Consider the following 17,257-nt stretch of genomic DNA (forward strand, 5'->3'; position numbering starts at 1 on the left):
GGGTGGGGGATGGGGGTGGGGGGGGGGGCTATTATTAGCATGCATTACAGGAGTAATCAGCCTGGATTGAGTCCATTTATTGTTCATTGAATGCTTACTGGTGCACACCTGAAAGCTAGATTACTACAATCACACTCTGGAAGCCTCCTGCGCAATCTAGTGCTCTGTGTGGACATCTTTTATTTTTGTTAATTGGAATTGCCCTCAGCTCACATCTGGTTGAATTTTCTACATCTTTTATGAATGTGCACATCGCTGTCTTTACACAGAAACAAATGTGTTTCGGTGCCAATATGTAAATGCCTTGCACATTTTACACACAATGACATTAGAAATTCAAACAAGGAGTAAAAAACCCGACATAATCAAAACGCTTTGATAGAACAAGCACTCGAACACTGAGAAACGGAAGATAGTCTGTGGTCTGATCACAGTGGAGTGCGTTCAGTCGAAGACGGGCGGACATATTAATGTGATTCGCAGCAATCCTACAGGGAATGAGGATGTTTGGGGCGACAATCGACTCTGGCACTAATCCAGGCTCTATGTACTGAGCCGCTTTGGAGACTGAAGATGAAAGACAAAAAGAAATGTAAATGTAAACTTTTTAAAAAGCAGAGCTTAGGAGCCCCCCATCTGACGCCCTCTCTCTGTGTCTCTCATGCCCTCGTGAGCAGAGGAAAATGGATGCAAATCCATTTGCGTCTGGTTCACAGCTATAAAAAAATACTTAGGATTTTTAAAAGCGGGTGATGTGTTAAACGTGTGGAAATCTGTTTTGATAACATTATTCATAACACTGGCTTTGCGCAGCTTGAATTAATAACACTCCATTTACAGATGGAAGAAAGCTGGCATGGTATTTCCAGTTAAAGAGATTAATTTTTAAACACCTAATTGACAGGCCGGGGTTAGGCGGGATAAGCAACAGCATCTCCGGGCCTGTGGCTGCAAAGTCAAGGTGACTGGAACACTTAAGCAAGCTTTCAAATGCTGCAAGACAGAAGAGAATTAGTCCTCCCGCAGTTTTTCTCCACCCCCTATTCTCTTTTAATAGGAACGATTTTGTTCACAATGAAAGGATATAACAGCCCTAAGTATCCGTTGATAATTACGGAACAGTGAAATTGTAAAATTTGACACACTTTGCCCTAAACTCAGCAGCTTAATAAGAGAGCTGCATTACTGTGTAACTGCTCCAATATGACATTAAAGGGATATTTCACCCAAAAATGAATTTATAACATTTATTCAACCTTGTGCTGTTCCAAACCAGTATGCTAGCTTTTCTTCTGCAGAATACAGGAGAAAGATGTTTTGGAAGTCAATGGGGTCCAAACAATAAAAAAGAATTTTCATTTTGGGGTGAACTATCACTTTAACAAGAGTTGTGATAGATGTACAAAGTGAAATCTGTGTTTTATGTCAGTAAAACATCTTTTTTAATTGTTACGTCTGGTAAATCAGCCTGAGAACATGATGTTTATAAAACAAAGAGGTGCACAGAAAACAATGATCTTTGAGGTATTTAATTGTTATGTCTAGGACGTCTGGGTCAGCCTTACCATAACACAACAGTTGTTCTTAAGCTTTTTGCATCTTGAATCGCAAATTAGCATTAACGGCATTGCTAATTGTTACATTTCGTCTGTCCAAGGGCAAGCAAATGATAAATATGTTCACAGCAGTGTGCATACCGTTAAGGGCAGATGCTCGGATATGTACTTAGAATTCACAAAGAGACTGTCCGTGCTGCACAATGAACCATGTTCATTCTAATTGCCCTTGTAGTGCAAAAACAAAAAGAAACTCACTTGCAAACTGAGAGAAAGGAAAACGGTGGAACTACCAGTGCAATCAAAAAGCGAAGCTCTAACCCTCTAGGCCAAGAGCTGCATCTTTCCTTTTTATCAGAGCAGGTGTCTCTGCAGCACATTGCTCCCTTTGAAATGAAGGGTAACATAAAACGGCCCTGGCGTGTTGTGATGGACAAGGAGATTTCACCTTCTCTAGTGAATGATAATACATTATTAAATTTGCCTCTCTGCTTGTGAGATACTCTTAGCTGACCACAGCATATTTATCTCTCTATCTAAGCCTTACATCTTGGCAGGAGAAAGCATTCTGTCACTTTTAAGGCATTTCAAAGATTAGAAAGAACCACTCGCTTTTCAACATTCCTAAAAGCACTGTCTTTCTTGTGGAATGTGATTAGCAGTCCATGGTATCACGTAATGGAACATTCATGAGGGAGAACAAATATCCAAATGAAGCGCCGTGTCCTGGAGGGACGGCCCACGTTTGCATCATCAGCACTATTTGTTTCGCTGCTCACAAACTTGATTGATCCTCTATTGAATGATTTTTTTTCTTTCTTTTTGCACCCCTTCATTTCGACAGAACACACTGACAAGTTGTTTGATCATACACCGTGATTGTCTGCCAAGTCACATTTCAGATCCCCATGGCTAATGATCCAGCCTTTTGTCTTAGGAAAAGTCGGCCGAGTCAGCACAAGCCTCAGTCCGTTTCACTTTTGAAGCCAGAACCGCAAGGACACTTAAAAAGACGATAGAAAACATGCTTGGAAAGCAAGTGTGTCTGATGAAAGGAGAGTGTGCAAGTTTACCATGATCAGACATGGAGTTAAAGAACCGGAGGTGTGTTGTATAGTAACATGTTTGCTAAGCAAAAACCAATGTCTCTATAACAATGGTGGTCATAAAACTGCTGGACCAGAAACATTTCTAAACTAACTACTGTATTCCTCGCTCAATAGTTTTGGTTTCTGGTTTCTTTCTCCAACAAACCTAATGATCAAATGGAAATCAGTGTAACGCATTACAAGAAATCTAGAGTTTGTGACTTCTTTCAATTGGGACTTCATATCTAACAATCTTGACTTTATCTTAAAACTTGTGTCACAATTACTTGTTTTATTTATTTATTTATTTATTTATTTATTTATTTTTACTGTGAGGCAGAATAGTCTTCCATACAAGTAACTTCCTGTTCATTTTTGTATTTACAGACTACTAAAGTGGAAAACATCCTCCTTTTCATAATCATGCTATATGATACAGGAAGAATCAAACATCATAATGTTTACTTTGTTCAAAAGGTCCACCGGATTTGTACAATTTCCTGCAGTACGCTAAGTGAAATTAGCCAGATTATTTCTCAAGCGTTACGCTCTAAATGAAATAAAGCCTCTGTCCTTGGGGTTTGTGAAGACAATTACATCAGCAAAGCAATCTAATGAGTTTTCATTCTTGCACTGCAAGAACAATATCTAATTCTGCCAGATACAAAAAAAAAAAAAAAAAAAGAAAAATCACAGTAGATTTCCCCACTCCCTTCATGTCTATCAAATTTAATGTCATGAAACTTGAAAATCCAAGATCTGATAACGTCCATCTGCAAGTTACAATACACAAATGCAATGTGGTCATGCAGTCAGACTAACCTTAAAAGTATAGAAGCATGGTTTTTGTACACCACTTTTTTTAACGATTCAATTTTTCTCTTTGATTTGAGTTTTTAAAAGCAACAGACTTTTATTTTCGCATCTTTTGATGTTCTCGGGGATGAGGTATTTTATGATGAAATCATATAATGGCTAACACATGCTTTGCCATTCACTGACCAGCTGGCAAATTATCGGAGTGATACTGCGGCTGCCATGCTCCATTATTCATATGACTGCATCTCTGCGCTTGTCTGTTTGGCCAAATCAGATCCGATTATTCCACGCACATTTAATGCTGAATTCAGAGGAGGGTGTGTATGCATCAATCACTCGCATAACCGAAGTCATGATATACTGTCAATAGAGAGACTTGGTGACGGTACAATGTTTCTTCAAAGTCAAACAATATGCTTGTGATGAGGATGTGGTCATTTAAGTATTTGAATACGGTGGTAACTACGAAAGGGGGAAAGGGTAATAATCATATATACACTTGTAAAATGAAGACATCACGATTATTTGTAGCAATACTCAATCAGAAGTGATGCTTTATGTTTGATTTTGTGATCAGGCGTTATCATTTCCCCCCTTTTTTCAGTACTTAGGACAATTTGAAGCATTTTAAAAAATGTGAAACAAAAAAGTACTAGAAAAAGCGTTTGTGCATTTTTACAATATGAACGTCCTTTGCACAAATCAAATTTTGCATAACTAAACACATGCCATGCGGCATCAACATTACATCAATGTCATCACATATGACTCATCTGTTATGATCAATAATGCAGGAATAATTTATATGAGCGTTGCTCTCATTTGGTAAAAATAAACCTCTACCATTCCTTTGGGCAAGAGAAACTGTTTGCAGTTATTATCCCATAAATTACTCTTCTAGTGTTGTTATTGTGTGGTGCTTAGCTACAGCTCCCGCCCATATGTGGATATATTCACAGGCGGCTCCCCCAAGGAGAGGAACCATGTTAAATGTTTGATGTCCAAAATGAGTTTACTGCCAAAGGCTTTAGAGCCTTTCAAATTTCCTTGTTTGTCAACTACCTGCTGTTTCACAAGAGCGAGGCTTGTCAAAAACAATTCTGACAGATTCCCTTTGTGAAGCAATTCAATTAGTCCAGACTTTATAATAAATGTGAGCAAACTGTTCGCTTTTTTGCTTCACTTCAAGGTAAAGCGCTACCTTAATGCGGTCTAAAATTCTACTTGCACAGATATGCTGGCAAAACATGACAGAGATTTTGTAGAACTTTTTTATTTATTAACTGAGAGTGATAGCATTGAAGTCCTAAATCGAGAAGTTCATTGTCTTTATGAGATTGTCTTTACACAACAGATATTTCGAAAAACACTGATTTATTCAGTAATGAAGTAAGATAGTGTTTTTATGAATGAGTCATTGAATCATTCAGTCAACCGATTTGTTCAAAACAACTAATTACTCTGGAACAAAACAGGTTACGGTCTGTATTACTGAATCATTAACTAAACTAATTCATTTAAAACACATTGATTCATTCAGGAACAAAACAAGCAACTGTCTTTATGAGCGAGTCACTGAATCATTTACTCAAACAGATTCATTCATTCCTGATTCATTTAGGGACAAAACACCGCTATTCTGTGTTGCTTGGAAACACACAACGATTCTGCTTTGACTTTGTTGGGAACTAGTTTCGTAACAAAAATACACAAAGTAATTGGTAAAATTATGTCTAAAATTTAAGCTACTTAACATTAACTTCTTGCTTACTGTTGTGCCAGTTACTGAATCATTTACTCGAACAGATTAATTAATTCCTGATTCATTTAGGAACAGGAACATTCATTTAAAAATTAACTTCTTGTTTATTGAACTGTTGTATTGAAGAAATATCACACTCACGATTGTGTGGTATCATTATAACAACAGCACTCTTGCACGTGTGACACTGCTTAAATGTGAAGTGATATTCTAAATGCACAAGACACAAAAACTGTCCCAAACTCATCTGCTGCCATAACCTGCTTGGATACAGGTGACGTAAACATCTCTATCGTAATATTTCGCACTGAAGCGAAAGTGCACGATGTGGCATTAATTTAATGCTCTGCCACGACCATAAAGATCAAACAAGTGGAGAAATATCATTAAACCATTGGAATGTAATCTCATTTGTCTAAACAAACTGATCCAACGAACAACCCTAATTAAAAAGGCTGCCATAAACAAAAGCAGGCCAAGCCAGACGAGCCCCTCCTCTTTAACAATGGGGCACATTTATTTTATTAATCTAATGCATCATGTATCATATCATTACAGTTCAATATATCTATCATTAATTTTATTCCCTTCACTTAAGGCTTTTATTGGGATTACTTTGGTTATTAGTTGGTCTAATGTATTGGTTACCTCCAGATCCGGCGCTACGATCTCTCTCATCTCGCGGCATAAACCTGTGCGTGTTATTCAAATTGCCTCATTTATTATGATAGCTTCCTCATGTAAATTGTGCTGACTGCTCGCCCTTGCACAGTCCTCATTAGACTAATGAAAACCTTCAAACGAAAAAACTAAACAACCTGCCAAATAAAGGTCTGAGGTTATTATGAAAATTACAACTCTGGGAGCCAGGAGAAGCTCTGTTCATTAATTCATGCTCAGCAAATTGGTAACTAATTTAGTTGCACTCCTCTGCATTAATGGATTATTTTATAAAAATGTTTTCCACAGCCCGAGACCTTTGCCGCACACGTTAGAGAGCTTTGGATTCTAATCAAGAGGAGTGACATATTAAGCATGCCAAGCGTCTGAATGATAATGCAGCAGCGATGCAAATAGACAATGTGGATTTTCACTCGGTCGGAGAGAATCAGGACCAATCTAACTCAATTGATATCTTAAGGGGCTGGTGGAACCATGGCATGCTGGGGGATTAGACAGATCCATCTCCACATCTCTATTGGGGAACGATAGGAAAAAATGAATCACACGTACTGTGATAATGTTATCATAAACAGGCCAAGATGTCAGCGGCCTCGTATAGTACACAATCAGTCACTAGAAACGTGAGATCGAGACTGAACAAAACACATCGACCGCACACACCAATCCCCCTAAGACCCACACAAACACCTCATCTCCACCCCCCACCCATCACACCTAAGGTCTGACCTGTAAATTCATATAATCATGCTAATTACTTTGATTCACAGGCTTGCTCGGTCTATGGGAGAGACCTACACAGCGCCTCCTCTCCGGGCAGATCCAGCAGGGGACGTGCAGCCCAGTGATTTCCACCGTGGTTTTAATGTCATTATCACCCTCTCCAACACTTCCACAGCCCTGCCTTTTGCCTGGAGAGAATTCTCAAATCTATTATATGCATCATTTCGTGTTTATGCAAAGCATATGAAAGGACGCTTCATTTTTTCTTTGCCAAAGTAAATAGTGAAAACTGAAAAGTATAGAAATTGGGCAAATGTTAAGCCTCCGCCAATTTTATACTCGAAAGCTGGAGATTTGTTTGGATGTAATTTAGTAAAAAGGCATCTGGAAATCATAATCAATGTCTAAATTTGGGTTCTTAAAGTTTTTAAATGGACACTCCACCTGTGTTTAATGAATTATTTTTGTTCAGAGTGATATAGTGAATAAAGGAGTGAATACAAGAATATAAAAGTGAATAAAAAAAAATCATACTTTTGAACAGTATATATATATAGCATTCTACTAGCTACATGCCTAGCTATAGTGATTACCATATTTCCATACTAAGCTATTTAATTAATAGTGCAAGTTACTTGAAAAAATACTTGCCCAAAAACCCCATTACCATCCAAACAAACATTGTTGTACCAAGTTTTCGGTACAAAAGAGAGATTAACAGTGTAATATGAAAAAGTATCTTGGAAACCAGTAACATGATTTTTGCACAGCAGTGTCATACTCTAAAGTGTTCCATAGATTTTCCATAAAATAAAACAATAGAGCTATTTTGCTGGTTTTAGGTATTGAACTCTGACCTTTCTCCAGGTGCATTCTCTTGGCCTCATGGCCGATGTCGTGAGTTGCCAGGTCGCCCTCTTTAGGCCCGGGTAAGATGCTGGGAGACAGGCCCAGTAATGCCTGGTTCATCGACAGTCCATTCTGATGCACAGCTTTGAGAGAACACAGAAACACATTATTCCCATCTCCACACACTCTCAATTGACAACGCAAAAACACCTCGAGTGATAAATTACGATTCTAGTTGAAAAGAGCCCTCGTCGTCCAGTGGCTAGAGAAGGTGAATACGTCCTTGGCTTTCAACTGTTTGTGACTTCTGGTATACCTCATCTCCAAATCAATGCGCCAGTCAATCAAAATCACATTTGCCACTCTGCCTGGCGTGTGCAATTCTCAGTGCAATTCTCTATAACATCTGAGATGAGGCGACAGAACTTAAGTCAAAAAAAAAAAAAAAAAAAATTCTGTTTATGAATAAAAAGGCCTTTTTTTCTCAAAAACATGTGATTCACTAGATTGGTTGAAATACATCATATCAAACATTCAGTGGGTTCCTAAAGCCTGAGACCACTAGTGAAAATGATTTAGTATTTTTATAATTTAATAAAACATTTTCATTACAAATTAGATTATTAACATAATAATTTAGTTTTAAATAAAAAAAAAACCAATTAATTAAATAATGGGTTTTGCTTTAACAACAAGAAATCTGGAGCTACGTAAACTCCACGAGTTTGTGTAAAATCTGATTATGTTGATTTAAGTTCACATGATCTGTGATGATCTAAAGAGCATATTGAGCTTTAATGTAAGCAAGATCATCTGACCATCTGTACAAAGTTGCTCACATGATCAATGTCACACATTTAATGATTTGATTTTGAATTGAGCAGAGTCTTATTTTATATCACAAATTCTCTATTTAAAATCAATTTAACAACATATTTCCAGGTTCAAACCCCAGATTTTCAATGTAACTTTTGGAGCTCAAATAAGTTTTTAATCAAAATAAACAGTTACTCATTAAGACTCCGCTTCCAGAATAACATCATAAAACATGGTAGCATATTTCAGAGATGACGAGAAACATACATACAGGCCCTCTCAGTGATTAAGGACATTGTTTTTATTTTATGACACAGCTAATGATGAAAACATTTGAGGTCTGTCTTTGCACAACCAGAGCCAGAGAGAAACTTAAAGATAAAAAAAAAGATAGTTAATATATCTTTGCCATCTGTTGAAAACAACAGAAAGCGGGGAGGGACGCACGTGTGCTACGCTCTTAACAAGAGGCATTTTTAGTGCGGAATTTAGTAGCTCTTGAATGCATGTGCGCCGGTGTGCGGAGACGCTGGAAGAGACGAGGGAGAGAAATTGAGAGACAAAGAGAGTGGGAGAGAGATTTATGAGGTGAACATACGCATTCTGTCGGAGGAGCTCTCCGTGTGCGCGGGAGAGCTGGAGACGCTGCTGCTGCGCTGGGATGAGGGACGGCTCCCCGGCCTCCTGCCGTCTTCCAGAGAGGGGGCAGGGGAGGGACTGTCGGGGACCCGTTCCTGCACAGCCAACAGGAAAAACAAACACAGCCAGGGCGGCCATTACATGACACACTCTTTTCAGCAACACACCTCCATGGACACACAAGCGTCCATGCTTTTTTTTTTTTTTTTTTTTTTTTTTTGAGGCACCGTCCCCCCCACCTTTTCTCTGCATCCTTTCCTTGCTTTCTTTCCCAGGCTATTGTCTGACAGACTGTTCCCTGCAATGCCGTATGAAAGCACAGATCGCGCACCACCCAGCCCCCTCCACCTTCCCCCAATGGCTGATGAGAGATGTGCACGACACAATGAGAGAACGGCGCTGTGGGTTACCTTAATCACTGATGTCACCATTCGGGATGGGGCACTCTGTCCCTGTGCTGCGGCGGCCATATTGGCGATGGTGCTGAGGTGGTTCATCTGACTCATCGCCATGGTGACGGATGCGGGAGGCAGGCTGACAGGGATCAGGGGGTGGGGCATCATCATAAACGGCAGTTCCAAGCCTGAAGATGAGAGGGGAAAGTAGCTGATTAATTAATCATTTCTGGCATTAAGTTGTGTGCAAATGGAAGACACGTGTGAGACAGAAAAGAAAGCGTACTGCTTAAGAAGAGAGGAAGATTTAAAGGAGAAACGCCATGAATTATTCACACGTGACCTATCGTGCGACCAGGGTGGCTTACAGAGTAAATATTCATTAAATAATAATCGTCACATTAGATAATGTATTATATTAAAGCTATTGACGACTACAAAAAAAATAATTGCGGCATATTTTCAAGCCATTATGGTCATTAGAAACATAAATAATCGCTTTTGTTGTTAATAATACATATCGCTGTTAATAATATATAGTGTTCTGGTGATTACTGTTATAATAAGCTAATAATTGTGAGATTTAAACTAATCTTTATTATGTTGGGAAAGGGAAAATTATGGAAATATTTCACCATTAATAGTAAACGCATTCAAAATATCTGAGGAAAAATAAGGCAAACATGAAAGGCATTAGTTAAAATGAGCAAAAATGAGCCAATTAAAACTAAGTGTGTATCATGAGATGCCTACAAGCTAATTACGAGTATTTGTGCCAGAAACTCCATTACTTGTATAACAGAGTGCATTTATAACGTCATTTTTTAAAGTCCTTGATAGTTACACTGATTGAAATAATTAAGACATTCAAAGTATTTTGATGAGGAAAACCAGATCCTGCAGGAGGACACATGAATGTACTGTTAAACTCATATATATAACTAATGCGAACTGTGCTACATTCTTAGACAGTGATTAAATGGGAAGAAAGGAAGCTGTCCCGCTTTTTCAAAGGACATATGCACACAAATAAGGTCACAGCCTGGTGTGTGTCCCTGAACTAAAGACCCACTCACTCCCACTCCTGACTTTGAACTAAAGGATCAAAAGTAACTGAGAGAAATTTCGGTCTCGGGCGGTCAAAGGCACCACTCGAGCGCTTGAAAGAAAACTTGAGCGTTCGCAGTAGATCCGATCGAGCGGGCGGCCCCGTGCTCCATCCCACACTTCCCTGTCTGGCTCAAGGTAACGGGAGACACAGAGGGATAATCCAGTGAGTTGTTTTTGTGCGAAATATCAGTGGCCAAGGGCTGTGAGACAGTCTACATCAGAAAAAACGAAAAAAAAAAAAGGGAGGATGGAGGGGGTCCCTTCAGTGTCAATGCCTCTCGGTGAAGCATTGTACATTTCCATAAGAAAGATGACCAGCAGATGCACAGGGAAAACACATTCCCTGACATTAAAAAGGAGGCGGAGATTAAAAGAACGAGAGGCCAAGCAGCACCTTGTAAAGGCGTCTCTCCTCGAGTGCCGAGTCTGAATCAATTACCACTCGCAGGACCGGACTCAATTAAAACCTGCCACGGCGCCAGCGTGTGATTGCAGGATACTTACAGCGCCACGTCGAAACAAATTGAGAGAGGCATTCATGCACGTATCTACCTTTCAAAGCTTTCGAGAGCTGGATTGAGTGCCGGCGCGCCTTTGTGATTCGCTCAAGAAGATCTGACTGGATTTCAGGAAATCAACATTTACAAGAGAGTGGAGAAACGTATTAAAGTCTGATATGACTTTGCTTTTGTCATTTAAATGGGTGTCCTTTATCAGCCTGGCGGTGAATGATGTCTGTTGTGTTGACCGACTTCCACAAAGCAGAACTCTGCGTGTGTGAATGACTACGGGCTTACAGTAGCAGACTGCTCTCAGGGGCCTAATCTCTCTCCCTCTCTCTCCCCGTCCCACCTCCTTTCATGTTCCGCCATCCTTAAGTGATGTTTCAGCCATAATGGCCTATTGAAAAGCATAAGAAAACATGATGCAAGCTAAAAGAGGTCCACCAAGGCTTTTCAGACAGACTGAAAGGCGATGAACTATGGATGTCTAGAATCTAGATGTCTGATGAAGCAGTCACATTGTTCATCAACTGCATGTCTTTTTCTTTCTTTTGTAGTTTTCAACAAATTTGCCGCAAAACAAAACCCCTTTAGACACTGTTGAGGCTATTTTACAATATTAATGAATTTTAACTTGTCAATAAAGATTTTTATTTAATAAAGACACCTTATTCTATTGCGTTGCAGATTATTGATTAAATTACAAGGATAAAATCAATTCACCTTAGCAGCTAATTTATATTTATTTCAAGATATAAACGCTTTTTATATATAAATTTAAACTTTAGTCCTGAGGCAACATTTAGAAATTAGATAAATATAAATATGTCATACTATCTTAGAATATGCCTGTTTTATGCTGTATATGGGTCAATAAAAAAAGTCTTCTTCATAATACATATTATTATATATAATAAAATTCATTATACATTTTATATATATATATATACACACACACACACATATATATATATATATATATATATTATTCAGACATTTTTGATATTTTTAATATATTTTTACTAGTGGATGCAGGACACTGTAGTTCATTTATGTAAGTGAGGATAGCAAAATAAAGTAAAAAGTAAACTGTGACATATTACCAGTATTACCATGCACTACCAGTAAAACTGATAAAAATCTGGAACCAAAAATTATTCAGACACTTTGACCTGACCATATTTTGCTTAAGTGTTATCTGACATAATTAAGATTATTTTTTCTGACACAGTTTAACTCTGAGATCTTGTCATATTTTATTACCTTTTTTTAAACTATAGAGAATAAACTATTAATGAATGAAATGTTCAAGGTGTCTGAATAAATTTTGGTTTGACTATATATATTAGGGGAATAACGGTACACAAAAATGATGGTTCAGTACGTACCTCAGTTTTGAAGTTACGGTTCGATACAGCAGGGCTTTTTTTCCTTTTTATTAAACGGTGGTTTACTGAACAAACTGTCTCTCTGTCATTAAATTCATTCAGTTATAATTAAAATTTTCTTAAGGATAAACAAATCTATGCTAATACTGTAAATATAGGGAGCTCTTACTTGCACATTACTGTAATATTAAAGGTTACAACAAAGCCCAAACTATTAAATTCAGTTGCTATTTATTTTTAGATATAATCATCAACATTCAAATAATAATAATAACATTTTTTTTTATGTAAACATGTAAATTGCACATTAAGAGTTTGTGCATTAACCTCTATGTCCAATTATAAAATTATGTTTCTCCAATTCTTTGTTGAAATATAATCATTTACACAGTGGCTGTCAAAACTTGTTTTCATGACAGATTTATTTGAACATATATTTAATAATTAAGACATCACTAACTGGTTAAGTAAAATATAATTAATATATAGGCTAATATAGTGCATATATTTAGCAAAATAGTTCATTTTTCTTGCGAACTTACAAGCTGTGGACACTGAATGGCATTTCTGAGGTAAATGTAATACTACGTGACATTGTTTACAAGCTGTTTTATTAACGTTGAGAAGAGATGAAGAGGAAGAGATGATCGCATACACTTGCGCTCCACTCTGCCGCTGGAACTGAGGCGCCTATTCAGCATCTGTTATGCCACAGCAAAAAGCATCAAAACGGCATTTTTTTTGTTTGAATTTCGTGATAAAATCGACAGAATATGAAAGATGACACTTTGTTTCTTATCGAATGTAACAAAACACAGAGCTTATTGCGATTATTGGTGGTTAATGCTTGTGTGGTTAGGCTACAATGCATTACCGCACGCGCCCCCTTCTGAATTCCAGTGTGGATCGCCTGTGACTGACTGTATTCGTCGTGTACCTGCATGAACAATATATGTATATGTGTGTGTATATATATATATATATATTTTTTTTTTTTTTTTGTAAAATATCAGCACTCCTGGAAGCCCTCTCAGCCAATCAGATTTGAGGAACAGAACTAGCTGTTGTATACACACACAAAACACCCTGCATGATTTTCTTTGTTCAGCTGAACAGAAAGGAAGATATTTGGAAGAATGTCAATAACCAAACAGATCTCGCCCCCCACTGACTACCATAGTATTTATTTTTCCTACCATGGTAGTTAATGGGGGGCAAGATCTGTTTGGTTACTGACATTCTTCCAAATATCTTCCTTTCTGTTCAGCTGAACAAATAAATTCATACAGGTTTGGAACATCTTGAGGGTGAGTAAATGATGACAGAATTTTCATTTTTGGGTGAACTATCCTTTTAAGCTATGCAAAAAAATGATAAAATATCAAAAAAGCGATAAACTGCTGCAATTTGCATGAATTAAGAACTAAGATATTATTGTCAAACCGATGAACTTTGATTCCAGTGGCCCTTAAAAAGAGACAGAATGAAGCAGCCACTGTGTGTTGAAAGCAGGCCTTCAGAGCACTAGCATCCTGCATTATCCTGTGAGGGAGGAAGCTTTCCCTTGACAAAAATTAAACCAGCTCCTACTTGGCACTTTATTATCTCTTCAACTGAGTGATTTATTGTTTGTGGAATGAAAGCAAAAGAGGAGGAAAATTACATTTTCAGCAGAGCCAGGGCTCGTTCTGCCTCTACTCCTCTGTCCTGGAAGAGCTCACGACAAACAATAATGTCAGCTGTAATTGATCTGAGGTCGCCGGTTAGCCCTCCAGTAAAAGCCCACTATTTAAGCGACAATCCGCCCTGCCTGCTCCTCAGATGCTGTCTAATGAAGCTGTCCATCTCTGCTATTTACCTTCTCTTAAATGGAAGAGAAAAGATGTACTGTATGTAGCCGAGCCAGGGAAGATTTGCTTTCCTCCCGTGAAATAGGACCTGCAGATGCCGTTGGAATGTGTAATTGGCTGCCGGAGTCGGAGACGTGGGTTCCAGCGCTAATTAAATGACTTGTTTCTGGCCTATCCATCTTTGTTTGCGAGCACAACGCGACGGAGCAGTATGTTGTAAATGCTCTTATCTAAACAGACGTTCTTTTGCTCGTCCCTTTGATTTGAGAGCCAAAATCTTATGCCTTTTGAAGTAGCTGTTGAATCGGGATAACAGTTTAAATTGTTTTTCATGTGGTGTTTCAGAATGGCAGATTGTTATTTTTGCAGTACCCAACTGTCAAGGCTTTTGCCACAGGTTTCTCATTCAAATAGCAAACAACACTGCATTTTAATTGTAAAAATAAAATCGGCTACTCATAAATTCATTCTTGCTATTACAAAGGACCTTCAACCATAAAAAAGCAGAGCTCCATCTGTGTAGAGAAGATGTTATCGGAAATAAACGCATAGGTCCTTCATAAACAGACATGCTTCTATGGTACGGGTATAGATTGTTCTCTTTTCCCCAGACGGCATAGCTAGTCAAGGCTGTTAAACGCTGTAACTCATTAAGGCCCGTTAGAGGAAGGTATTTCACTTTGAAGTAGCCACCCACGGTCTTTCTGTGTCATTGAGAAAAACTTTAAAGTCTTTTCTTCCTGTTTATAATCTTAATGCTAATCATAAAAATAACATCTTGAATTTGTTAATATCCCCCCCCCCCACCCTCCCCCTCCAAAATGATAATAAAAAAGAAACAGACCTGTACACTATCACCAACAATCACGGAGTGCTAAAAACACCCCCAGACTCTTGAGTATGTGATGTGATCTGAAGCCACAAAAACAGAGAAACTGCATCCCTGTGTAAAACAGGCATTTACTATGCTCACTCTGAAGGGAGAGTGCTTAATAAGAAACAGAGGGCAAAGAAAAACATCTATTACACACTTGTGAAAACATCTATTACACACTTGTGAGTGTAAAAAATAATGGCAACAAAACATCTCTGGTTTGATGAGGTAGCATAATTACGCAGACCCGCAACCCCCCACAACCATCAAAGCAAACATGTGGTAAGGATTACGGAGGAGACAGACAGTATTGTTTTATTATTTATTTATTTATTTATTCTTCCTTCAGGAGGATAAAGACCCAGCAGCAGTTCTTGGCATATGGTGGAGTGGTTTTGGTCACTACCTGTTACGCAAGCTGGCCAACGTATGAAAACGTATGATATGACATTCTGATACAGAATCGTATCGTTGAAGTGCATTTTATGTACATCTAAATGTCTATGAAATGATAAATAAAAAGAAAATTATATTTGTTCAACAATTTTTTCAATTTTCATTTTATGTTCATTAAAGAAGGAAAGAATTTAAATAATTAAATAATTAAATAAACAAACAAACAATCAATAATTTATCATCAATAATCAAATAATCAAAATAGTTTTATTGGCCATTCCTAAGATGTACACATTTGCATTTTGCTCATGCTGAAAAAAAATAATAATAAAGTAATATAAAATAAAATAAAATTAAAAAATTAAATCAAATTAAATAATGAAATGAAATGAAACTAAATGAAACAAAAACAAAACAAAAAATAAATAATAAAATAAAATAAAATAATGAAATGAAACTAAACAAAATTAAACAAAACAAAATAAAACAAAATAATAAAAATAATAATAAAATAAAATAATAAAATAAATAAATAAATATTAAATTAATAAAAAAAAATTAAATTAAATTAAATAATGAAATTAAACTAAACGAAACAAAAACAAAATAAAACAAAACAAAATAAATAAATAAAAAATAATAAAATAAAATAAAAAATTAAATTAAATAATGAAATGAAACTAAATGAAATGAAACGAAACAAAATAAAAAAAAATAAAAAAAATAAAAAAAAAAATAAAATAAAATGTAAAATAAAATAAAACAAAACAAAAATAAAATAAAATAAAAACACAAATGACAAATAAGGCTATGGGTTCGCTCTTTTGTTTTTTGGTGTGTATCATCACAGTTGGCACCACATATACACTGTGATCTTGTGGTCTGGTTAATGCAATTACTTGCATGGTGTGAGATACCTAGATACAGGCTTCAGGACACATCACTGAAAGCACACTCAATTTCGTTTTGAATTAGTTTCAGCTTAAATGTGTCCCGTATCATTCTCTATAAACTACTGCTGGTTTAGGGAAAGCAGAAGGGACCGAACATTACTAGCAGATGTTTCCACAGAGGGTACAATATATTCAAGTCCAATCAATAACCCCACCCTCCCTTAGGGACTGTGACACCCAGGCAGAGGAGGGGTGGGGGGAATCATTTCCATCAGATACTGAGCAAAGGGTCCCGTTTAAAAAGATTGCTTTTGGTCAATGGCAAGCAGTTGTCATTTGACTTGGACTCTGAAATGAAATGTATCGAACGGCGTTATCAATCACACAGTGCAGGGGTCCATGAGACGGCTTTCCAGGGGATAAGACAGCCTCTTGCATCATCTGTTCTAATTACAAAATTAGCATCACGTTGCAGAGGCTGCATCTTTGCGTGATTCAGAAATTCCTTGTGAAAGGAGATTTGTTATGTTTGTCATACAGCCTTGGTCTTATTGAATGTGCTTAAAAGGATAGTTCACCCAAATATGAAAATAATGTCATTAAACCTGTATGACTTTTTTGTTCTTCTGTGAAAAATGTATTTTTATGCATACAACAAAAATCAATGAGGTACAGTGTTGTTTTGGACCACATTGACTTCGTTACACTTGTAAAATTCTTCAAAATATCATCTTTTGTGTTTCACAAGAGATAGAATGTTTATCCAGCAATTAGAGATAACATGTAGAGAAAGTATAAAATAAAATAAAATAAAATAAAATAAAATAAATATTGCATTATATTTGTATTCATAAAATATAAAAGTCTGTTTTAATTTTTAAGTAAATAAATAAAAACAGAGTGATTTATTGAGAG

General features: G+C 37.0%; 1 protein-coding gene across 13 annotated transcripts in view; it reads right to left on the minus strand.

Moving 5' to 3' along the window:
• The window catches only part of dachd (dachshund d), a 181,155-nt gene that overhangs the window by 79,605 nt on the left and 84,293 nt on the right, over window positions 1–17,257 (minus strand). For 7 of the 13 annotated variants that reach the window (XM_051904700.1, XM_051904704.1, XM_051904693.1 and 4 more), the window contains 4 exons: window positions 9,344–9,516; window positions 8,893–9,028; window positions 7,487–7,621; window positions 6,665–6,817 (listed from right to left, as the gene is read on the minus strand). In XM_051904700.1, coding sequence (XP_051760660.1) covers window positions 6,665–6,817; window positions 7,487–7,621; window positions 8,893–9,028; window positions 9,344–9,516 — 597 coding nt within the window. The remainder of the gene's footprint in view (window positions 1–6,664; window positions 6,818–7,486; window positions 7,622–8,892; window positions 9,029–9,343; window positions 9,517–17,257) is intronic. The other 6 variants (XM_051904698.1, XM_051904697.1, XM_051904699.1 and 3 more) reach the window with 1 other exon arrangement.

Source organism: Ctenopharyngodon idella, chromosome 9 (assembly GCF_019924925.1).
Source record: "Ctenopharyngodon idella isolate HZGC_01 chromosome 9, HZGC01, whole genome shotgun sequence".
Classification (NCBI taxonomy): Eukaryota; Metazoa; Chordata; class Actinopteri; order Cypriniformes; family Xenocyprididae; genus Ctenopharyngodon; species Ctenopharyngodon idella.